A 26046-nucleotide genomic window follows, 5' to 3' on the forward strand; every position below is an offset into this window, starting at 1 on the left:
TTCACCGAAACAGAAGCTTCAGCATTGGGATATTAAGGACAATTCAGGACAGGAAGGTGTTATTTAGGACTGCTGGTATTTGTTCCATTTCTGAGGTATTTGTTTTTACTCATGGCAGTTGTTAAGCATCTTTGATTTTTACATGTCGACTACTTGCAGTGATCTTGAGTCCTGAAAGAGCCCAAATCCTGGATAAAGAGGTTGAGTGAACCTGGTCTGGACTTTGTGAAGGAGGATCATGGTATCTGAGACACTGTAGAAGGACAGCTGTCCTGCCCGGTGGTCTTCACAACTTGGTAAGTTGTCTTAGTATGTAAAACAAGTTTTAATGTGAAAAGTATTCTTTGGTAAAAAAAAATCTTAAAAAAAATATCTTTAGGGTTTGCTCTGTGGTGGGATCAAATAAGCAACCCTCTGATGACAAACCCTAAGCTTTAAGAAACCCTCATTGGCTGAAAGACTTTGATAGCTGTCATTTGTTGATCAGAAATAATGCAAACATCATTTCAAAACTAAAATAATGCATTTATTAAAATAATATCTTGGTGTGTTTCTGAAACTGTGTGTACGGTCTACTGACCATGTCCAGAAAGGTAAGAAAAACATCATCAAAGTAGTCCATGTGACATCAGAGGGTCAGTTTGAATTTTTTGAAGCATCGAAAATACATTTTGGTCCAAAAATAGCAAAAACTACGACTTTATTCAGCATTGTCTTCTCTTCCGTGTCTGTGTGAGAGAGAGTTCAAATCAAAGCAAAAGCTTCTGTGACTTAAACTGTTCACTTTTTTCATCTTCAGTTCTCTCTTCACAGCTGTTCAGTCAGTGTACTGTTTGAGTAAATGAATTACTCTGGGATATTGGTTTGTTTGAACTCGGAGGGAGTGTCAGACACATTAAAAAAGTGAACAGCTTAAGTCATTTGTGGATTATTAAATCATAATTATAGTTTTTAAACACCGACAGGAACTTTCAGAGCTGATTTCAAAGTCACTGCGTTTATAAAACAACTCTATGAAAGACTCAGATCACGTATCTAAAAATAAATCGCTATAGTAAAAGAGAAATAATAAGAGGAGTGAAGTTTCCTACCGTTCTGCTGTGTTTGGTCCTCACGCGCGTCTGACGCTCCGCGGCGCGTCTCCGCCCCTCACACGCGCGTTTACAGCGCTAAATTAATCATCTGTGCTAATTATTATACATTTACTTCATTGTCAGCTTCAGGTACTACATTTATTATTGTTCAATGAACTGTTTGAAACAAAAAAAGGCTGTATTTCAGTGTCTCTGCAGGGGATTATAGAGAAACAGCGCCACCTGCTGTCGACACGCGGCTATTGATAGTGATGCTACAGTCAAAAATCAGTAATAATTCAAACTTATCAAAATAAAATATATAAAATAATGGTTTCTATTTTAATATCCTTTAAAATATCATTTATTTCTGTGATAAAAAAACATAAATCATTCTGATCCCAAACTCTGACCAGTGTGTGTTTGTGTCGCACTTACACAATAATCCCCACAATAATAAACACGTTAAATTCTCATCTGAGGAAGAGTATAATTTATATAGGAGGATATAATATTATATGCAATATTACCTTTTCTTTTCATCATCATCTTTAAGAGTTCACGATAATTTCTATTCAACTTTATTTCTCAGTTGATTACTCCATCCACAATTCATAAAACACAACACATGCAACTGAGGTACAAGGCTTGACTTCCAAAAGTCATTGAAATCATTTAAAAATCAAACCGACAGGTTAAAAAAAAAAAGCTTCCCGTACAGGCTCCGAAGTGCCGATCTGAATCAACCGAGTCGCGAACAGGCTCCGAAGTGCCGATCTGAATCAACCGAGTCGCGAACATGCTCCGAAGTGCCGATCTGAATCAAAACAATCAACAATACATCCTAAAGTTAGAGTTCTATTATTTTTTATAAAGTAAGAATACATTTTACTGGCCACAAACTTTTGAACTCTAGTTTTTATTGTTAGAAAATACCTCTATTTTAAATAAATTCTCTTCTTTTTAACTTTTCATTCATCAAAGAATCCTGAAAGAATATCACAATTTCAGCAGCACAACTCTGATAATAAATCATCATATTAGAATGATTTCTGAATATCATGTGACACTGAAGACTGGAGTAATGATGTTGAAAATCACATAAATAAAATAGATTTTAATATATATATTTAAGTAGAAAAATGTTGTTTTACTTCACAATAATATTTCACTTTTTTTCCCCCTGTATTTTGATCAAATAAATCAAGTCAAGTCTGCTTTATTATCAATTTCCACATGTACAGTACATATATACACAGAATCGAAATTGCGTTACACTCAGACCCCGGTGCATACAGATACCATTAACATTAAAGCCTAAAAATCTAGATCAAATATAAAAAGTAGATACAACTATACAATAAGGGAATGTAAAAAAAGGCATATAATAAAATGAAATAAAGTTAAATAAAGCAGCGCAAGGCAAATGACAGGTAGAGTGCAAATTAAATTAAGTTAACATCAGTGCAGATAAAAAAAAGGCAGGAATCAGTTTGAACAGTTTACTGAACTTTCTTCAGCAGCACAGACATACATTCGACAGCAACGTTGCCACACTTTACAATATAGGTACAAAGTTGGATGCAGCAGTTGGCACTCAGCTTATGTTTATGGAGATGGTAGATTTAACTCATAATCATAAGCATGTTGGTTGTGTGTGTGTGGCTGCAAATAAACAAAACAGTAATCAATGTTACATAAAGCATAATTATTGATGTTGATTAGCTAAGCATCATGTCTAGCACAATACAACAGCTCAACCAGGCTAAATCATAACTTATAAGTCACAATTTCTTCACTTATTAATTTGTACATAACAAATAATAAGGTATGTGTTTCAATAATCCAAGAGCAACACTTCAATCTCTAACAAACAACGTGCATGAACATTTTACAATGACGTTCATCCTATACTAACAACATGGCATGACTCATCAATTCTATAGAGTGGATGTATTACCCAAATACTCGATTATTTCTAGATATTCACATATATAATAAATCTTAAACAAATGATGAAAAATTAGAGACTCACTTTTCTCAAATGGACGCACACAGTTATTAATAATTAACCCCAACACTGCATCGCGACTTTAGGAACAGTTTTCCTGTGGCGCAGCTGTTATTGTCATGTGCAGTCACTTCCAGCACATCTAGTAATAGCCACTAGATGGCGCTTTTGCGCTACCTTTGTAACAATAATTTTTTCATCAAAAAAAAAAATCATTCTGATCCCAAACTCTGACCTGTGTGTGTGTGTGTGTGTGTGTGTGTGTGTGTGTGTGTGTGTGTGTAGCACTTACACACTGATCCCCACAATAATAAAGATGTTAAATACTCATCTGAGGAGGAAACCTCACATCCAAGTCACCCCATTTTTGAACTTTTGCCATCTGGCCGGCGTCTCAGAGCCGCAAATACCAGAACAGCAAGGCACAAAAACAGTTTCTTCCCCCAGGCAATCTACCTCATGAACAGTTAAATGTTCCCCACTTATGCTTATGCAAACAAAAGTGCAACATCCTTATATTTATTTGTTACCCCTCCATCCTAGTACATCCCTGCATCTTTTTCAATCCTATTCCATTATCATTTATAGCACAATTGTTTATACACTTATTTATTTGACTACCTTTTTTTTTTTTTTTTTTGTCTGTGTGTTGGTGTCTCTGTGTACTGGAAGCTTATGTCACTAAAACAAATTCCTTGTATGCGCAAACATACTTGGCAATAAAGCTCTTTCTGATTTTCTGATTCTGATTTTCTGAAACAATGTTGCACCATAATGAAAGGATGTGTGCGTACACTTTTCTGTAAACTGAGCCATTTTATATGCAATATTACCTTTTCTTTTCATCATCATCTTTAAGAGTTCATGATTATTTCTGTTCAACTTTATTTCTCAGTTGATAATTACATCCACAATTCATAAAACACAACACATGCAACTGAGGTACAAGAAAGCTTGACTTCCAAAAGTCACTGAAATCATTTAAAAATCAAATCGACAGGTAAAAAAAAAAAGCCTCAGGTCCAAATATTCATTAATCACCAATGAACTGTTTGACAAACAAATTTTATTGTACATTTGCACAATCCTTCAACAAAACCAGTGGAAAAAAATAAATAAAATAATAATAAAAATAATAATAATAGAATCAATAATGCCTCTAATTTTTAGAATGCTTCTATTTAAGTTGTTTTTTCCTTTTTTTATTTTTTTCGGGACCATAATTCTGATAAGCTGAAAAGGGCCCGAGTCCCGTGCAGGGCTCTACTCCACAGTTCTGATCTGAATCAAATAACTAGCACTTCCTAGTCCTATGTCCAGATCTGAATTTAAAAAAAATTACAAACAGGCTCCGAAGTCCCGATCTGAATCAACAGAATCGCGAAAATGCTCAGAGGAACCGATCTGAACCAACGGAGTCGCGAACAGGCTCCGAAGTGCCGATCTGAATCAACGGAGTCGCGAACATGCTCCGAAGTGCCGATCTGAATCAACCGAGTCGCGAACAGGCTCCGAAGTGGCGATCTGAATCAACCGAGTCGCGAACAGGCTCCGAAGTGGCGATCCGAATCAACGGAGTCGCGAACAGGCTCCGAAGTGCCGATCTGAATCAACCGAGTCGCGAACAGGCTCCGAAGTGCCGATCTGAATCAACCGAGTCGCGAACATGCTCCGAAGTGCCGATCTGAATCAACCGAGTCGCGAACAGGCTCCGAAGTGGCGATCTGAATCAACCGAGTCGCGAACAGGCTCCGAAGTGCCGATCTGAATCAACCGAGTCGCGAACAGGCTCCGAAGTGCCGATCTGAATCAACCGAGTCGCGAACATGCTCCGAAGTGGCGATCCGAATCAACGGAGTCGCGAACAGGCTCCGAAGTGCCGATCTGAATCAACGGAGTCGCGAACAGGCTCCGAAGTGCCGATCTGAATCAACCGAGTCGCGAACAGGCTCCGAAGTGCCGATCTGAATCAACCGAGTCGCGAACATGCTCCGAAGTGCCGATCTGAATCAACCGAGTCGCGAACAGGCTCCGAAGTGGCGATCTGAATCAACCGAGTCGCGAACAGGCTCCGAAGTGGCGATCCGAATCAACGGAGTCGCGAACAGGCTCCGAAGTGCCGATCTGAATCAACCGAGTCGCGAACAGGCTCCGAAGTGCCGATCTGAATCAACCGATTCGCGAACAGGCTCCGATGTGCCGATCTGAATCAAAACAATCAACAATACATCCTAAAAGAGTTCTATTATTTTTTTTTAGAAAGAAAGAATACATTTTACTGGCCACAAACTTTTGAACTCTATTTTTTATTGTTAGAAAAGACCTCTATTTTAAATAAATTCTCTTCTTTTTAACTTTTCATTCATCAAAGAATCCTGAAAGAATATCACAATTTCAGCAGCACAACTCTGATAATAAATCATCATATTAGAATGATTTCTGAATATCATGTGACACTGACGACAGGAGTAATGTCCAACTATAAAATAAGGGAATTAAAAAAAGGCATTTAATAAAATTAAAGATAAAGTTACATAAAGCAGCGCAAAGCAAATGACAGATAGAGTGCAAATTCAATGAAGTGAACATCAGTCCAGATGAAAGATTATTTTGTAGTGTAAAAAACAACAACAACACCTTATTCATAAATGCAGTTTTGATGTGTAAGCTCCTGTAAAATAATAATAATAATTTTTTTCATCAAAATAAATCCTTCTGATCCCAAACTCTGAACGGTGTGCATGTGTGTGTGTGTGTGTGTGTGCGTGTGTGTGTGTGTGTGTGTGTGTGTAGCACTTACACACTGATCCCCACAATAATAAAGATGTTAAATACTCATCTGAGGAAGAAACAATGTTGCACCATAATGAAAGGATGTGTGAAGTACACTTTTCTGTAAACTGATCCAAACATTTTTTCACTTAGGGTAGACTAAGAATATTTACTGTATTGCGCAAATTAGTTCATACTTAGATATAATATTATATGCAATATTACCTTTTCTTTTCATCATCATCTTTAAGAGTTCATGATAATTTCTGTTCAACTTTATTTCTCAGTTGATAATTCCATCCACAATTCATAAAACACAACACATGCAACTGAGGTACAAGAAGGCTTGACTTCCAAAAGTCACTGAAATCATTTAAAAATCTAATCGACAGTTAAAAAAAAAGCCTCAGGTCCAAATATTCATTAATCACCAATGAACTGTTTGACAAACAAATTTTATTTTACATTTGCACAATCTTTCAACAAAACCAGTGGGAAAAAATAAATAAAAAAAATAATGATAAAATAATCAATAATGCCTCTATTTTTAGAATGCTCCTATTTAAGTTGTTTTTTCCTTTTTTTTATTTTTTTTTCGGGACCATAATTCTGATAAGCTGAAAAGGGCCTGAGTCCCGTGCAGGGCTCTACTCCACAGTTCTGATCTGAATCAAATAACTAGCACTTCCTAGTCCTATGTCCAGATCTGAATAAAAAAAAAATCACAAACAGCCTCCGAAGCAGCCGCGGCGCTACCATTGGGCCCGGGTGGGCCTGGGCCCACCCATTTAAGGTACGGGCCCACCCATTTTGGCCCAGACCTATGAGTAGTGAGTGATTTTCATTCTAGCGGTTCATCCAATAAGCAGCCCGAGGCAAGCTTTGAGCGAAAGCTTCTCAGCCAATCAGCGGCTTCTACCCCACCAGCAAGTGATCCAATGAAATGAATGACGTTGGCGGATGTCATTCATTCAAGACAGACACAGACAGTTTTTCCGATATGAAACGTAAAACAAAACAAAGCAGCTTATTTTATTTTAAATTCATCAAGAAATGAGCATCTCAAGAGATGCTGTTTTTTGTAAGTCTTGTCGTCATTTCGCTGAAGCAGCTTATGAGGATAGATTCATTAATACGGGCTTCAAAGACTGGAAACATTTTTCTGACGGTTGTGGCAAACATGAAGCCTGCAGGGCACATGCTGCAGCGCTGGGGAAAATGGATGGTTTCAAACAAAGTCACCAGCCAGGACGTGGAAATATTATTAACCAGCTGAACAACGTAACAAATGAACAAATAAATGGAGAGAGAAACAGAACGATTTCCGAAAGATTTAATTCCGTTTCAGTCTTTTTGTGTATTGAACGTTCATAGGAGATAAATGAAGTTAGCTTACTGCCAACAATTAAGGTGTATTTATTTGTCCGCTTGCCTTCAGCACTGAGCTGAGGACAGCGATACAAGTTGATGTCCTCCTCAGTGCCGCAGAAAAGCGCTGGACGGAGATGAAGGGAAATCCGTTTTTTTTTTTCTGGGGGTCATATTTTAACTGGCCCATCCAGTTTTCTGGAGGCCCACCTACAATAAAAATCCTGGCGCCGCTACTGCTCCGAAGTCCCGATCTGAATCAACAGAATCGCGAAAATGCTCAGAGGAACTGATCTGAATCAACGGAGTCGCGAACAGACTCCAATGTGCCGATCTGAATCAAAACAATCAACAATTTCCCCCCTGTATTTTGATCAAATAAATCAAGTCAAGTCTGCTTTATTATCAATTTCCACATGTACAGTACATACATACAGAGAATCGAAATTGCGTTACACTCAGACCCCGGTGCATACAGATACCATTAACATTAAAGCCTAAAAATCTAGATCAAATATAAAATGTAGATACAACTATACAATAAGGGAATATAAAAAAAGTCATATAATAAAATTAAAAATAGAGTTACATAAAGCAGCGCAAGGCAAATGAAAGATAGTGTAAATCCAAAGAAGTGAACATCAGCGCAGATAAAAAAATTGTAGTGCAAAAAACCCCCAACGTATTAATAAATGCAGTTTTGATGAGTAAACTCTTGTAAAATAATAATAATAATAATAATAATAATAATAATAATTTTTTTCATCAAAATAAATCATTCTGATCCGAAACTCTGACCGGTGTGTGTGTGTGTGTGTGTGTGTGTGTGTAGCACTTACACACTGATCCCCACAATAATAAAGATGTTAAATACTCATCTAAGGAGGAAATAATGTTGCACCATAATGAAAGGATGAGTGCGTACACTTTTCTGTAAACTGAGCCATTTTATATGCAATATTACCTTTTCTTTTCATCATCATCTTTAAGAGTTCATGATTATTTCTGTTCAACTTTATTTCTCAGTTGATAAATCCGTCCACAATTCATAAAACACAACACATGCAGCTGAGGTACAAGAAGGCTTGACTTCCAAAAGTCACAAAAATCATTTAAAAATCAAATCGACAGGTAAAAAAAAAAAAGTATCAGTTCCAAATATTCATTAATCACCAATGAACTGTTTGACAAACAAATTTTATTTTACATTTGCACAATCCTTCAACAAAACCAGTGGAAAAAAATAAATAAAATAATAATAAAAATAATAATAATAGCATCAATAATGCCTCTAATTTTTAGAATGCTTCTATTTAAGTTGTTTTTTCCTTTTTTTATTTTTTTCGGGACCATAATTCTGATAAGCTGAAAAGGGCCCGAGTCCCGTGCAGGGTTCTACTCCACAGTTCTGATCTGAATCAAATATCTCGCACTTCCTAGTCCTATGTCCAGATCTGAATAAAAAAAAAAAATTACAAACAGGCTCCGAAGTCCCGATCTGAATCAACAGAATCGCGAAAATGCTCAGAGGAACAGATCTGAACCAACGGAGTCGCGAACAGGCTCCGAAGTGGCGATCTGAATCAACCGAGTCACGAACAGGCTCCGAAGTGGCGATCTGAATCTACCGAGTCACGAACAGGCTCCGAAGTGGCGATCTGAATCTACCGAGTCGCGAACAGGCTCCGAAGTGCCGATCTGAATCAACGGAGTCGCGAACAGGCTCCGAAGTGCCGATCTGAATCAAAACAATCAACAATACATCCTAAAAGAGTTCTATTATTTTTTAGAAATAAAGAATACATTTTACTGGCCACAAACTTTTGAACTCTAGTTTTTATTGTTAGAAAAGACCTCTATTTTAAATAAATTCTCTTCTTTTTAACTTTTTTTAACTTTTTTTTTTCAAAGAATCCTGAAAGAATATCACAATTTCAGCAGCACAACTCTGATAATAAATCATCATATTAGAATGATTTCTGAAAATCATGTGACACTGAAGACTGGAGTAATGATGCTGAAAATCACAGAAATAAAATAGTTTTTAATGTATATTTAAATAGAAAAATGTTGTTTTACTTCATAATAATATTTCACTTTTTCCCCCCTGTATTTTGATCAAATAAATCAAGTCAAGTCTGCTTTATTGTCAGTTTCCACATGTACAGTACATACATACACAGAATCGAAATTGCGTTACACTCAGACCCCGGTGCATACAGATACCATTAACATTAAAGCCTAAAAATCTAGATCAAATATAAAATGTAGATACAACGATGCAATAAGGGAATATAAAAAAAGGCATATAATAAAATGAAATAAAGTTAAATAAAGCAGCGCAAGGCAAATGACAGGTAGAGTGCAAAGCCAATGAAGTGAACATCAGCGCAGATAAAAAAAATTGTAGTGCAAAAAAACCCAACGTATTAATAAATACAGTTTTGATGAGTAAACTCTTGTAAAATAAATAAATAAATAATAATAATAATAATTTATTCATCAAAATAAATCATTCTGATCCCAAACTCTGACCGGTGTGTGTGTGTGTGTGTAGCACTTACACACTGATCCCCACAATAATAAAGATGTTAAATACTCATCTGAGGAGGAAACAATGTTGCACCATAATGAAAGGATGTGAGTACACTTTTCTGTAAACTGAGCCATTTTATATGCAATATTACATTTTCTTTTCATCATCATCTTTAAGAGTTCATGATTATTTCTGTTCAACTTTATTTCTTAGTTGATAATTCCGTCCACAATTCATAAAACACAACACATGCAACTGAGGTACAAGAAGGCTTGACTTCCAAAAGTCATTGAAATCATTTAAAAATCTAATCGATAGGTTAAAAAAAAAGCCTCAGGTCCAAATATTCATTAATCACCAATGAACTGTTTGACAAACAAATTTTATTTTACATTTGCACAATCCTACAACAAAATAATTATAAAAGAATCAATAATGCCTCTATTTTTAGAATGCTTCTGTTTAAGTTGTTTCTTTCCTTTTTTAAATTTTTTTTCGGGACCATAATTCTGATAAGCTGAAAAGGGCCCGAGTCCCGTGCAGGGCTCTACTCCACAGTTCTGATCTGAATCAAATAACTCGCACTTCCTAGTCCTATGTCCAGATCTGAATTTTCAAAAAAAAAAATCACAAACAGCCTCTGAAGTCCCGATCTGAATCAACAGAATCGCGAAAATGCTCAGAGGAACCGATCTGAACCAATGGAGTCGCGAATAGACTCCGAAGTACCGATCTTAATCAACCGAGTCGCCAACAGGCTCCGAAGTGCCGATCTGAATCAACCGAGTCGCGAACAGGCTCCGAAGTGGCGATCCGAACCAACGGAGTCGCGAACAGGCTCCGAAGTGCCGATCTGAATCAACCGAGTCGCGAACAGGCTCCGAAGTGCCGATCTGAATCAACCGAGTCGCAAACAGGCTCCGAAGTGCCGATCTGAATCAACGGAGTCGCGAACAGGCTCCGAAGTGACGATCTGAATCAAAACAATCAACAATACATCCTAAAAGAGTTCTATTATTTTTTTATAATGTAAGAATACATTTTACTGGCCACAAACTTTTGAACTCTAGTTTTTATTGTTAGAAAAGACCTCTATTTTAAATAAATTCTCTTCTTTTTAACTTTTCATTAATCATAGAATCCTGAAGGAATATCACAATTTCAGCAGCACAACTCTGATAATAAATCATCATATTAGAATGATTTCTGAATATCATGTGACACTGAAGACTGGAGTAATGATGCTGAAAATCACAGAAATAAAATAGATTTAAATGTATATTTAATTAGAAAAATGTTGTTTTACTTCATAATAATATTTCACTTTTTTCCCCCTGTATTTTGATCAAATAAATCAAGTCAAGTCTGCTTTATTATCAATTTCCACATGTACAGTACATATATACAGAGAATCGAAATTGCGTTACACTCAGACCCCGGTGCATACAGATACCATTAACATTAAAGCCTAAAAATCTAGATCAAATATAAAATGTAGATACAACTATACGATAAGGGAATATAAAAAAAGGCATATAATAAAATTAAAAATAAAGTTAAATAAAACAGCGCAAGGCAAATGACAGATAGGGCCCTATTTTAACGATCTGAAACGCAAGTGTCAAAGCGCGAAGCGCAAGTAAGTTTGTGGGCGGGTCTCGGCGCTGTTGCTATTTTCCCGGCGGCATAAATGGCTCTTGCGCCCGGCGCAAATCTAAAATGGGTTGGTCTGAAGCAGCTTCATTATTCATACGTGTGGTTTGGGCGTAACGTGAAATAAACCAATCAGAGCGTCATCCAACATTCCCTTTAAAAGCAGGTGCGCAAGTTCCATTATGGATTGCTATTATTATGGCGTATTTACCAGGCGCACGCCAGGAGCGGTTCACAGCCGAGGAGACTGATGTTCTTGTAAGAGCAGTGAAAGACAGAGAAGTTGTGTTGTATGGGGATGGGAGAAACCCACCCAAAATAGCGTCGGTTAAACAGGCGTGGGAGGAAATAGCCACAATTGTTTCATCGATTTTTTTTTCCTGGTTCTTGACGGACAAACCAATTTGTCAGATGTCCTTATATACATATATGTCTTGCCACTGTCGGGCAAACAGGTCTGATCCTTAATTACTACAATTAGCCTGAATAATTTGTAAGCTAGATTTATGCCTATTTTTTCACATCTTCGTGGCACACCACAATGATTTCCGTCATCTCATGTGTTAATATTTTTTTAGTGTAACAATTTATGATTTGCAAAAATAACTGTTGCATCTGTGTAGATTACATGAGCAAAGTATATGCGCGTTGTTCACGCTATACATTATGGTCAAGCATGCGCCCTTAAAATAGCATAATGAACAACGCGCAACGCGCCACTGACTTTAGACTAGGTTTTTTCTGGTCAGTGGCGCAACTGTTTAATGGAACAGCAAAATAGCACCAGGGATTGTTTGCGCCGGAACACGCCTCCTTTTTTGCGCTGAACCGCCCAGGGAGCGCAAGTTCATTCACTAGTTTAGCGACGTGCTTCTGTGGAGGGAAAAGCGCGCTTTGCGCGGGTGTAAAATAGGAATGACGCATGCGTCGGTGTACAAAGTCAATTGCGCTGGGTGCAAGATAGGGCCCATAGAGTGTAAATTCAATTAAGTGAACATCAGTGCAAAAATAAAAAATGCAGTTTTGATGAGTAAACTCTTGTAAAAAAAACAAAAGCAAAAAAAAAATAATAATAATTTTTTTCATCAAAATAATTCATTCGGATCCCAAACTCTGACCGGTGTGCTTGTGTTACTTACACACTGATCCCCACAATAATAAAGATGTTAAATACTCATATGAGGAAGAAACAATGTTGCATCATAATGAAAGGATGTGTGACGTACACTTTTCTGTAAACTGAGCCAAACATTTTTTCACTTATTTAGGGTAGACTAAGAATATTTACTGTATTGCGCAAATTAGTTCATACTTAGATATAATATTATATGCAATATTACCTTTTCTTTTCATCATGATCTTTAAGAGTTCATGATAATTTCTGTTCAACTTTATTTCTCAGTTGATAATTCCATCCACAATTCATAAAACACAACACATGCAACTGAGGTACAAGAAGGCTTGACTTCCAAAAGTCATTGAAATCATTTAAAAATCAAATCGATAGGTTAAAAAAAAAAGCCTCAGGTCCAAATATTCATTAATCACCAATGAACTGTTTGACAAACAAATTTTATTTTACATTTGCACAATCCTTCAACAAAACCAGTGGGAAAAAAAGTTATAAAATAATAATAAAAATAGTAATAAAATAATCAATAATGCCTCTATTTTTAGAATGCTCCTATTTAAGTTGTTTTTTCCTTTTTTTTTTTTTTTTTTTTCGGAACCATAATTCTGATAAGCTGAAAAGGGCCTGAGTCCCGTGCAGGGCTCTACTCCACAGTTCAGAACACACCGTTCGAAGAACCCAATTAGCCGGATCATGATTAGACTGATGATATCATCTTGGATGTGTCATTTGATCTCGGATGTAATAAGCGACGTACGAAGAACCCCTGCGGCCTGTTCTGAGATAATCTGAGATAATTGCGCGTTCATGTGTTGTTTTAAAAGGGGATATGTATCGATACTCGAAACCATGATCAGCAGTGCAGCGATTGGCTGGTGGCAAGACGGCAATGTAATGACGTCATATAATTTAAAACGACACCTGACGAAAAACTTGACAAATTTCTGGACTTTTATAAGGAAATAGCCAAGCAAACAAAACTACATAAATGATATAATAGATACATGAAACGGATAATAGATACATGTTTTTATTTTATTAGAATTTTTTTCATGATTCTCAATTATTTAGATTCTCAATTTATAGTTGTGCAGTCTTTACATTTTTATTTCAATGTAGATATTATCTATTCATTTTATTTTATATTTGGACAGAATTGTTACGTGACAGCATTAATGAAAGTTTGTTAAGGGTCAATATCATGTTATCTGCATCTCCTGCGCTCCATCAAGCCACTCTTATAATAGCAGTCATCACTCAAAATAATGCACGACTCCATTATCTGTATAGCATGTGTGTAAGACTCTAATACAATTCTGAAGTAATAATTTTATGACAAATAATATTTTGGTGAGTAAAACTGGCTCTGTCTATAGTAGGCTGTTATGGACTACACATCATTTTTTTTTTTTAATGATTTTAATGTGTTTGCAAAATAAAACAGTCAACAGAGGGTAATTATGCTTAAACAACCAGTTGAAACAGTATGAAAAAAACTTGACAATGAAGACTCGAGTAATGATGTTGAAAATCCAACTTTAGTCACAGAAATAAATTACATTTTACAATGCATTCACATAGTAAAAATCAATTTGAATTATAATAATACCTCACAAAAATTTTTTGTACTGTATTTTTGATCAAATGTGTGCAGAAGAGAATTCTTAAAAAAAATAAAATAAAATATATATATATATAGAAAGATTCAAAACTTTTTATTGTAAGTAAATGACCAACAGATGGCGAAAAATGATACAAATATTATTTGTTCTATTACAGAAATCTGTCCTATTTATTTTATGTATGACTGACAAAAAGGATTATTAGTTTGTTAAAAATGTGTAGAAATTAAATTTTTGAGTAGCAATTCAAATGCATAAATTTGAGTACGTGTATTCTTCTACATATTCAAACTTGGTGGTTTGTGTTTAGTATGTATGAGACAGGAATCAATAGTGTTTGGTCTTGATGACCTCAAACCTCTACTGTTCATCAAAATATCTTCTTGTGTGTTCTGGAGGGGGAAAACTAGATTCGGAACAACATGGGGCTGAGAAAATAACAGAACTTTAATTCATGGTGGAATTGCCCATTAGTGAAAGCTTTGTAATTATTGAAGCACATATAAAAAGTCAGTTCCTACCTTTTATTTTACCATTAAAAGACATCACAAATATGAACATCCAAAGCAGTCTCATATGTGATGCAAAAGCACCTTTTCCTTAAATCTCATGGATAAATTGTGAAACAAATGTAAATGGAGAACACAAGTGCAGTGAGCACTACCTTATAAAAAGATTCCCTAAAGCATCAAGCTACCAAGAGATTATCAGATTTATAAATGTATTATGTGGTTTTAACCTAAACCAGAGCTTTGTATAGAGTTTGTATATAGAGCAGTGCTATTGATGCCATTTCCCCATTTTTTTATTTTTTTATTTTTTATTCAGGACAATGTTTTTATTCTGGACTTGGAAGTTTTCATTTAGGGCTGTTGACACCTCCCTTTCCAAATCGGAGACATTTGTTTCTCTTTACGGCTGTTCTTATGCGTCTTTGTTTTATCCAAGTTATGTTGTTCTCGGGTCTGTCAACTGCTTGCGGTGATCCGGCTTCTTGCAGCTCACAGAATTTGGCAGTTGAGCCCTGAAAGAGCCCAAATCCTGGATAAAGAGGTTGAGTGAACCTGGTCTGGACTTTGTGAAGGAGGATCATGGTATCTGAGACACTGTAGAAGGACAGCTGTCCTGCCCGGTGGTCCAGATACACCCCGATCCGGGGGGACAGGGGTACACTGATCTCCGTCTCCTCGTTGTTGTGCACTAGTGCGTATCTGAATATGGAACAGTCCAGACTCCAGGAGTGTCTGTTGAACCCAAACCCACTGTCATCTCCTTGCCCGGTTCTGTTGATGTCTCTGTAGGACACTGCGAGGTCGACGCCGTACTGTCCGCTCCAGACCATCTCCCAGTAGCAGCGACCCATCAGACCTTCCTTGCTCAGCACCTGGGCCCACCACTCAAAGCGCTCCGGATGTTCTGGGTACGACTGGGGCTCAATACTGCAAGACACAGCCTTGTTCTGTTCTGTTAACCGAAGGTTCCTGTGGGCCGTGTTTGGGTCCAGACTCAAGGGAACCAGAACTGATGGGAAATGAGCAACAAGGTGAAAATACAAAACCCAAGCCCAGCTTTACCCCAAGACCAGTCTATGCCGACATACTTGGGTAAGTTATCATATCATACATGTTTGATATTTTGAGTTTTTGAGTCAACAAGCTGCATGTTTCTGTGTGAATTTGTTGTGATCGGAACAACTTTAAAGTCTGGTATTTAAGTCGTTTAGTGTACGATAGACAGTTTTTCCTCTGTGATAATTACAAAGTCGGTAAGTAGTGTATTCCAGCCTTAAATTTGAACAAAAAGGTAGAATGACTTACATTGTATAAAGTCCTCCCTTGTCCTGGGTTCTTGCGGCAGGAGACTCTTTTCTGAAGTCACTAAAGAGACATGAGATGTGACAGAACAGATTGGTTATTTGGGAATCTGAAGATTTTTACACAAGAGCACTACAGAACACCTTAGGCACGACCCTCTGGCTCACCAAATTTAGCCCCAACCAGAATCAAATACACCTGCCTGTAAATTTTTAAGAAATCATAAAAACCTTGATTAAGGTTGGAGCTAAACTCTTTAGGATAATGGCCAGATTTGCCCATTACTTTCCTAAAGTGAAATGGAGATGGATTAGATGGGGAAAGGGAAAGGGAATGACTTTGAGGTCACTCACAAAACATTTGCATTTCCTTGAGAAAATATGCATGGATTTTTGTGAGGGAGTGCAAGTTTTTATTGCACAAGAATTGAAATTTAGGTTTTCCTCGCATCTAATATCAAGGGTCTTCAGGGGATTCTCAAGAGTAGGATTCCTCAAATCTTTCCCTGGAAGGACCAATGTGCTACAGATTTTAGCTCTGAGCAAGTCAAGAGTTTATCAGTGTTTGAGCTAAACTCTTCAAGGCAGTGGTCCTTTGGGACCAGATTTGAGGATCCCTGCTTTACAGGTACAGTAGGTAAAGATTCAATACTGAACTATAATTACATACTACTTTCAACCTCAGCCCACTTACCAGCAGTACATTAAGTTGGTCTAAAGATGCTAAAATCCACCAGTTCCTATGTCAGTGACAAAGTCTGGGAATCTGTGATTAACAGGTTTGTATATGTCAAGTGAAAAAGTAACTGAAACCGCCTCTCCTTGTTGCTTTTAGATGTATTGAAATTCTAACCACAAAGGTCTAGTTCTTGTAGGACATTAGTGAGTCAAACAGGTCTTATACTTTAGACTAAAACTGGTTTGAAGGCAATCACTTACGTGGCCCAAGTTTGTTCACCATCCATCACGTTTTACCTGCTGAGAATATCCTGGTTGTTTCCAGTCTCCAAATGTCCTTTATATGTGCTGTTAATGAGGTGAGGGACTTGATCACTTCTCCAAATGAAAACTGGGAGTTAGTTGTCAGGCTTTGGAAGTCATTAGAAGTCGGCCAGCGGGATTGGACCTCCTACAAGTTTTGAAGATAATCAGGAGAGGAAAGAAGGCTTTTACAGTACATTACATTTAAAATAAAACAATTTGTTTCAAGATTGTAATAATGCATTTATTCAAACAGTGTCTTGTTGTGTTCCAGTTCTGGTGGTGCTTTTACCTGAAGGAAATAGATGTGATCATCAGTATGTGAAAGCTGCTCCACCTCGGACTGCTTTCTCTTCAACTTTGAGATCTCCTTTTCCAGACCTTCCAAATGTCCCTGAATCCGGTTCAACTCTGTGGTCATCTGACTCTGGACCAGCGTAATCATCTCTGTGTGGCTTCTCCGTATAAAGCTGAGCAGTTCGGAGAAGATCCTGTCACCTTCTTCCTCTGTGGCTCGACTCAGGTTCTGTTTGTGGAAATATGGGAAGTTGAGCCAATGCTTTTTTGTTCTTGGTTTGGGTGAAGTGTGTAACTTTTCTGCACAGTTAATGGCACCAAATTGAATGATAGTTTACAAACAACACCTTTACCATTTTCTGTCTTCTTCTTCATCTTCTTGTTCATAGTTCAAGTCACTTTGGGAAGTAAACCAATGGCTTAATTATAGCTTATGCCTATTACTTGGAGAAAGGAGAAAGTGTTTCTAACATTATTTTACTTTTGAATTTGTCTTACCCTGAGTCTTCCTGATGCCTTTTGGATTTCCTTCAGCTCTGTCTCTCGATCCATAACCATCTGCTTGGACTTTTCCAGCTGCCTCTGGGAATCATTGAACATCATCATACAAGACATTCTTAGTCTTTTACATTTAAAATTACAGCTGTGACTGAGAACTACTGCGGTTTCGCAAAGATGCTTGAGGCATTTTAGGTGTGTCATAACCTGTTGTGACATTTCTGGCAACTTAGGTATGTCTCTCTTATTGTCATAGCCATTTATTCTTTATATCTTTTGTTAGGAAGGGTTTAAAAAGACTTTATTGAGCAACATCAGGCACAAGGAGCACATCAAGATCCTTGCTATGTTTCTGGATCATTGGCCTTGGCAATTACATGCTGTTTATCGGAGGGTCAGGGAACCCTCGAAATTCTGAAGAAGAATGAAGGTCTTACGGGTTTGGAACGACATGAGGGTGAGTAATTAACAACATCATTTTTGGGTTTTGGGTCCTTTAAGGTTTTGTTCGGAAGAGTTTACAAAGTCTTATTTGAGTAACATCTACTCTGTAGTTGTGGAACCAAGTCCATACCAACAATCCCTCATCCAAATACCATTTGTTAACCAAACTGCCACTGGCTATTCTCAAACATATCCACACAACCAGTTGTTTATGCATTGCATATTTAAAACTCAATTGGACTTAAACCGACCCTGCTTCTCTCTTACCTGTTTCTCCGCTCGTTCTGTAGCAGCCGAGACCATGTCATGATGTTTGTGGTTGGTGTCCAGCATGCAGAGGCAGCAGATACACTGGCGGTCAGTGCGGCAGTAAACCTCCAGGAGCTTGTGATGTTGGGGACACCTCTTTTTTTGGAGTTCTCCAGTGACGTCCACCAGTAAGTGTGCTTTCCCCACATTCAGTTCATTGTGCAACCTGAGATGAGTTTCACAGTAAGACGCCAAACACACCAGACACGTTTTGATGGCTTTCTCTTTCCTATCACTGCAAGAGTCACACTCCACGTTATCAGCCTGCTTCGTCTGAAGTCCTGTCCTCTCCAGTGCCTCAGCAACACAAGCTACAGATTTGTCTGGATCTGATACAGAAGAACTGGAGTCATCCAGATCTGCTTTAGGAGCATCGTATTCTTCTGGATCTGCAGCTGGAGACTTGGACTTTTTCAGATCTGCAGATGGAGCCCTGGTTTCGTCCAGATGTGCAGCTGGAGCCTCCGATTCTTCTGGATCTGTCTCATGTGAGGAATTCTGTTTACATCGAGGGCAGCTGGTTTCCTGCAGGTCCTGGAGGCAGACGGAGCACACGTGTGAGTCCTGTTCATCTGCCATTTGCATGGAGAACAAGGAGCTCGCTGTTAAAGGGACTCTACAAACAGTTTAGTTTCGTTTCTTTCTTTTCCTCGTGCGTGTTTGTGGGCGGGACTCTCTTATGTGTGTGTGGGCACAGATAAAGAGACAGAACTGAAGCTTGCTCTAATGTGAAACCTAAACCCAGAGAGACCAATGGTTGCTTGCCAAGATGCTGTTGCTTTTTAAATTAGAAAAATAATACCAGAATAACCAGCTAGTTAAATGAATTCCAAAAGTGCACAGGAGAGACACTGTACCATAATGTCTCTCTTTATTTTGACAGCCATTATTTTGTATTTGCATTTAGAATAAAAGTGAGACATTTTCCATTTAAAACTTTTGTTTTTAAACTGGTTTATTTTTGTCCTCAGTATTGATCTCTGTGTTAGATAAGGTTTATATATGTGGGCAGAGTCCAGGTGCCGTGCATTTGTCAAACAGAAACTTATGTAACTTGTCAAGAGGGACAATAAAACTGTAGGAAGAGCCATAATATGGGCTGTTTCATAATTTAACACTTTTTGTTTCATAAATTGTTCATATGTTCTGTTTAAAAAGTGGCATGGTTAATTCTTTAGTTCGTGTCAGTTCTCTGATCAACATCACTGGAATTATTTTAATGTTTTAAAATCAATGGTAATAAATCCAATGATGTTAATGAGTAATAAATGTTCTCCTTTTCCCATAAAGACCTTGTCTGATGGCTGACCTAGCAGATATGATTTATAAATGCTGATCTTTATGTAGTTAATATAGATGTGCATGCATAGGCTATTTAAAGCAGAAGTATACTGTCTTACAGAAGAATGTGCACTTTTTCCTCAACATCAAGACTTCAGTCCAAACTTAAAAGACATGTATGTTGTAGCCAGTCACAATTTCACTATTATTTTCGCTACTTCAACTAAACCTCTTCATTACCACTTCAGCGTTTTCACTTCACTTTTTCATTTAATTTTAAATTATCCTGGAAGTTGGTTTAAACGGAGGTGCCATTTATGGATTTAAAGCTAACACTTAACATTGACCTTATAGATCCAAATTTTGACTTACCCTTACGAACATTAACCATAACTGTTATAAAAGTGCACTACCCATGTTTTTTGGTGTATTGATTACGTAATATAGCCACAGTTTTACTACAAATACCATGGTTACCCTACTGATTTTGTTTTGTTTCGATTTTTATGGTTTCCACTACAAATACCATTACAAACCGTTAACTTTTAACCAATAAAATCATTAAAAATGGGTTTTTGTAATGTGTTTTGGGACATTTTCCATTAGGATTGGTTTTAACAAGCGACCAATAGAAGATGACCAATTAGAAACCCACAGGGTCCTTTACAGTTTCCGGTTAAACCAATATAAATGTTTTAATGGTGTCTATTGTTTATTCAGCGGGTTATTTGCGGTTACCATGGTTTAACTAATGACTATTATGTTGATAATTGACAATAAACATTCAGTTTCTTTCATGAAACTCTAGATATTTTTAAATATTTTAGTATTCCTCAAATTTTTATAAATGTCATATAAGGGACACAAAAGCTAGTGGTACATTGATGGTAATTCCATCATATATTTTTATGTTTTTATGTATGAACGCTGTTTTGCATAAGCTTTATAAAGTCACTCGTAACACGTGTGAAGCGCCTCGTGTTTTTTTATGAAACCTCATTCACATAAATACACACACACACACTCTCCCACACACACTCTCTACAGTCTCTCTCTCGTGCGCGCGCGATCTACTCACATAATACCCGCAGACGCACGCGGACACGCGCTCGCAGCGGATCGGCTCTGCTCCAGGTGAGTGTCATTACGGTTTCTGTGAATCACGCATGCAAAAATCCTAGATTAATCGATAATTACCCGATGTTCTACCCAAAGCAACATCGTTTGCTTTGACAAATGTCATATTTGTTCCGATTTCGCTGCGAACTACTGAATGCTGTGGGGTTTTGGAGTGATACTGCACACTTCAACTAAGTTTTACATAATTAGGCTACTTGAAATGATCTAAGCGGTTCATATTTGAGAGTTCATTATAATAATGATAATTAATCATCATGTTCTAACACTAGCTTTTCTATTCTTTCTTTGTATTATATATATATTTGTTTTCTTTTTATTTATTATATAATTAACAAAAAGCAAAAAAACAAAACAAAACAAAAAACAACCTATAACACTAGCTTGCTCTATACTTTTTCTATTCTATGTTTTTGTTTTATTATTATTTATTATTATATAATAGTGTGCTGCGTTAAGCTATCTTAGACTTGTTATAGTACTTGTATATCATTGCTCTTTTGTTGATTTTGATTGCTTCCATTGTCTTTATTTGTAAGTCCCTTAAAAAAAAAAAGCATCTGCTAAATGACTAAATGTAATAAGAGAAACTAGAGTTGATCAGGTGTATTGAGATTCTGCAGTCAGACTGAAACTTGGTTTATTAAGTCAAAACCTCCAGATGAACCTGATTGTGTGTGTCGTGATGTAATGATTTACTGAGTTCATGTCGTCTGACCACTGATGGTGTCTGTTCCTCAGGGTTGTGATGGCAGACACGGCTGTTCAGCTGACCAGAGTCAGCAATGTGGACAACAATCAGTCCAGGACACCGGTGTCCACCAGAATGTCCTTCTCATCGCCCAGACGAGGAGCGACCGTGAGCTTCCACAACATCAGCTACAGCGTGAAGATGAAGAGCGGCTTCCTGTGCAAGAGGAAGGTCACGCAGAAGAACATCCTCATCGAGCTCAAGTGAGTCTAGTGCTGTCAGATCTGATGCTGTTTGATCACAATATTCATGTTTCATGGTTTTTAAAAAGTCAGGCATTAAAAAAAAATACAATGGTGTGCATCAAGGGTGTGTATTGTACCGTTGCATTTTTGAGAGCACTTAAATAACATGGTTCATGGATTATGGCAATACATGGGTATTTTTTTAAATACCTTGCAGGGTCTTTAAAATATATGAATATGGTAATTAGACAGTATGTTTTATAAAATGTTTTCGTAACCATTTATTCAATGTATTTAATTTCAGCTAGTCTTTCTTTTTATCTGGTTTAAATTGAGGTACTAAAATACATAAATCTAAAACTGAAATAAAAATGAACAAAAACTATAAATGGAAAAATGAATAAAAAATGACAATAGCACACAACAAAATAACTACAACTTTAACTACAATGGAAATTAACAGAAAACAAAAATACAAAACAGAAAATATAAAAACTAATTAAAAATATTTATAAAAGCTAAATATGAAGTTTTATTATGTATTATAGTGTTAAATATTTTCTGCATATGAAAAAAAAATCTATAAAGATATTTAAATATAAATTGTATTTACAATTTTAATTATAACAACTAATAAAATTCCTAAAACTTTAATTAAATGAACAGAAAAAAAGAAAATGTAAAAAGTTAATATTAATCGTATTTCATATATCTTGAAATAATATAAAAGTATTAATAATAATATAAATAATATAAATAATATTTTGTTATGAAAACTATAATATCTAAACTATCTCGGTAATACTAAAATTAATTTTTGTATTTCATTTTTTATGATCTTATTTATTTTTAAGTTTTTTATAGCAATACTAATGCTTTTAATTACTTATAGTGACATTTGCAAATTCATCTGATGGATGATTGAACATGTTCCTTTAAAAAATGTAGTTTATTTTAGTGTTCATCCGGTGACCAGCAGGACTGCATCAGATCTCATGTTCAGACTTGTTTTCTGCCTCGACTTTCATCTACTCTACCCGCTTAAAACATGGAGTCGAGAGGAACAGTCAGATATTTAGCTTCTGCATGAAGCTCATGTTCATTGTTTGCTATAAAGAAAGAAATAGAGGTGATGTTTGTGAGCTTGTAGGTCAGGGAGCATAAGTGTGGACGTGATGCGGGGTAATGTGTCTTCAAAGGCGTTGTGTGGTTATCTGATTGTGAAACCACCAGGGAGGATTTATGTGAATTGAAGGAAGGAAGCATGGCAATGTTTCAATGAATTCCCGGCCCTGCCTCCAAAAAAACTAAATATGCACTGAAAAACATATGTTTGTACGTGCTTCAGTAGGCCTTACATGCATGCTAATGCATTGTTATACAAGCACACACACACACCCACACTGTGTGATGAGCACACAAACACATGTGCATGTTTGTGCTTTCATAACATGAGTACATTACGTATGCATACCCGCTGCGTTCAGGTCATTGTTTGACATGAAAGTCCCTGCTGAACAATATAAACTTTCACACAGTACGAGATGGAAAAAACATTCAGACATTTGAGGGGATAAACGCAGTGAGTGTTGATGAGCGCCATCAAACCTTGACTTTTGCCCTGCTATTAGATAAGAGTCTGGTTTTGCTGTCCTTCTCCGACAGAACGGGTTACAGGTTTTGGATCACTAAATTGGAAAATAATCTGGCAATCTTACATCTATCAGTCGAATTTCCTATTCAAAATTACGAGTTTTCACTCGAAAATAACACTTGAGTCATATTTTACTCAAAGCCCAAACTTATTAAGAAATGTTATATTGTTTAAAGTTTTTTTTTTCTTGATTAAACCCATCTTTTAAAATTTTTGATACCATAATGCAAAAAACTCTGTTCTCATTACCATAATATTTATTGAATATGATCCAGTCAGACAGTATTGGCAGTATCCTTACAGAATTCAATACTTTTATTTTTAATAATAAAATTTTTTATATATTATTTAAATTAATTATTGATTATTTTTTTTTTACTTTTAATATCTTTATTTCTTGTTTAAATTTTTTAAAAGCACAAATTCCATGCAGTAAATACTTTAGTATAATAATAATAAAAATAATAATAATAATAATAATAATAATAATTTTGTATAATTGTATGAGGTTTTTATTAATATTTTGAATGAGAATGACCTGTTTTCGCATAATTTTGCACATATTAAAAAGTAAATTATTATCAAAATACTTTGAAATGCCATGACTGTGATTAAATAATATACTATTTAAATATTAATAAATATAAATATTTATTTTAATGTAATATAAAATTACATATTATAATAAACAATTATATATATATATATATATATATATATATATATATATATATATATATATATATATATATTAAAAAATTAATGTTGTTTAAAATAATTTTAGATAAAGCATAGTTTGTGACCCTTATACAGCGTTTGTGTGTGAGAGAGTTTGTGTGCTCTTCATCGGAGGTTGTCGGGTGAGTTTAATCATTAACCCATGATTGTCCATGTGCGCTCAGCTACTTGTGTAAGTGTGCGTGACTTGAAATGTTTATTTTCTCATCTGAACTTCTGAAGTTATTTTATCTGTAGACACACAAGCTCCAATGATCAGCTGCTTCAAGGTGTTTCCTTATCCAACAAATTATCTGAGCTCATGAATATGAAAACCAAGTTACATTAGTGTAGTGGATAAATGTGACATGTAAGCACTTAATATGGCCAGATGGCATTTGTTGTTGTTTTTAATTGTAGTCAAGCAAACAAAAGTCTTTTAATATAATTGTCTTCCAAAGAGAAACAGAATTTCTCAACAGCTTCAAATGTAGCTCATCCATTCAGCATCTTGTGTGTTTGATTTTATGCTGTTTAAGTAATTATATGAAAATGAAGAAAATGTGGTTATAATAATTCTGAAGTAATTTTGTTATTTTGTTTAGTGGTATCATGAGGCCGGGACTGAACGCCATTTTAGGAGCCACTGGGAGCGGGAAATCATCGTAAGAGATATGTCTTTCAACCCATCCATCTGTCTCTGTCTGTTCTTTCATGTGTCCGTCTGCCTGCCCATCTATCTATCTGCCTCTGTCTGTCCATCCATCTGACTGTCTGTCCGTCTGTCTGTACATCTATCTATCTATCTGTCTGACTGTCTGTCCGTCTGTCTGTACATCTATCTATCTATCTATCTGTCTGACTGTCTGTCTAACTTTCTATCTGCATGTCTGTCTATCTGTCTGACTGACTTTCTGTCTATCTGTCCTTCCATCCGTCCTTTTGTTTGTCCGTCCTTCTGTCCATCCATCTGTCCTTCCATCTGTCTGTCTGTCCGTCCGTCTGTCTGTTTGTCTGACTGTCTATCTGTCCTTCTGTCTAGCTGTTCATCTGTCCTTCCGTCTGTCCATCCATCCGTCTGTCTGCCTGTCTGTCTATCTTTCCTTCCATCTTTCTGTCTGTCTGTCTGTCTGTCTGTCCGTCTGTCCATCCGTCTGTCTGCCTGACTGTCCATCTGTCCTTCCATCTGTCTGTCTGTCTCTCCGTCTTTCTGTCCGTCTGCCCTTACATCTGTCCTTCTGTCCGTCTGTCCATCTGTCCGTCCGTCTGTCTGTGTGTCTGTCTGTCCATCTTTGTGTTTGTCTGTCTGTCTGTGTGCCTGTCTTTCTCTCCGTCTGTGTGTCTGTCTGTCCATCTGTCCTTCCATATGTCCGTCCATCTGTCTTTCCGTCTTTCTTTCTGTTTGTCTGTCTGTCTGTCTCTCCGTCTTTCTGTCCGTCTGCCCTTACATCTGTCCTTCTGTCCGTCTGTCCATCTGTCCGTCCGTCTGTCTGTGTGTCTGTCTGTCCATCTTTGTGTTTGTCTGTCTGTCTGTGTGCCTGTCTTTCTCTCCGTCTGTGTGTCTGTCTGTCCATCTGTCCTTCCATATGTCCGTCCATCTGTCTTTCCGTCTTTCTTTCTGTTTGTCTGTCTGTCTTTCCATCTCTCCTTTCATCCATCTGTCTGTTCGTCTGTTTGTCTGTCCATCTGTCCTTACATCTGTGTGTCTTTCTGTCTGTTTGTCCGTCTATCTGTCTGTCTGTCTCTCCGTCTGTCCATCCGTCTGTCTGACTGTCCATCTGTCCGTCCATCTTTCTGTCTGTCTTTCTGTCC

At 36.7% G+C, this 26046-nt stretch overlaps 2 protein-coding genes across 4 annotated transcripts in view; one reads left to right on the forward strand and one right to left on the reverse strand.

The window, feature by feature from the left end:
* Positions 1-19571, reverse strand: part of ftr92 (finTRIM family, member 92) — a 43039-nt gene extending 23468 nt beyond the window's left edge. Inside the window, exons 1-7 of one of the 3 annotated variants that reach the window (XM_026199823.1) lie at positions 18468-19547; positions 17757-17840; positions 17254-17487; positions 16956-17109; positions 15985-16044; positions 15266-15688; positions 124-245 (exon numbers count right to left, since the gene is read on the reverse strand). In XM_026199823.1, the coding sequence (XP_026055608.1) occupies positions 139-245; positions 15266-15688; positions 15985-16044; positions 16956-17109; positions 17254-17487; positions 17757-17840; positions 18468-19094 (1689 nt within the window). In that variant the 5' untranslated portion in view covers positions 19095-19547 and the 3' untranslated portion in view covers positions 124-138. Of the gene's footprint in view, positions 1-123; positions 246-14954; positions 15689-15984; positions 16045-16325; positions 16330-16955; positions 17110-17253; positions 17488-17756; positions 17841-18467 lie in introns of those variants that run through there. The other 2 variants (XM_026199822.1, XM_026199824.1) reach the window with 2 other exon arrangements.
* A 1246-nt stretch (positions 19572-20817) lies between these two features.
* LOC113041348 (ATP-binding cassette sub-family G member 2) overlaps positions 20818-26046 on the forward strand; it is a 75557-nt gene continuing 70328 nt past the window's right edge. The window contains exons 1-3 of the mRNA XM_026199817.1: positions 20818-20924; positions 21669-21881; positions 24840-24899. Coding sequence (XP_026055602.1) covers positions 21676-21881; positions 24840-24899 — 266 coding nt within the window. The 5' untranslated portion in view covers positions 20818-20924; positions 21669-21675. The remainder of the gene's footprint in view (positions 20925-21668; positions 21882-24839; positions 24900-26046) is intronic.

The sequence above is a fragment of the Carassius auratus genome, chromosome 23, assembly GCF_003368295.1.
Source record: "Carassius auratus strain Wakin chromosome 23, ASM336829v1, whole genome shotgun sequence".
In the NCBI taxonomy this organism is placed as follows: Eukaryota; Metazoa; Chordata; class Actinopteri; order Cypriniformes; family Cyprinidae; genus Carassius; species Carassius auratus.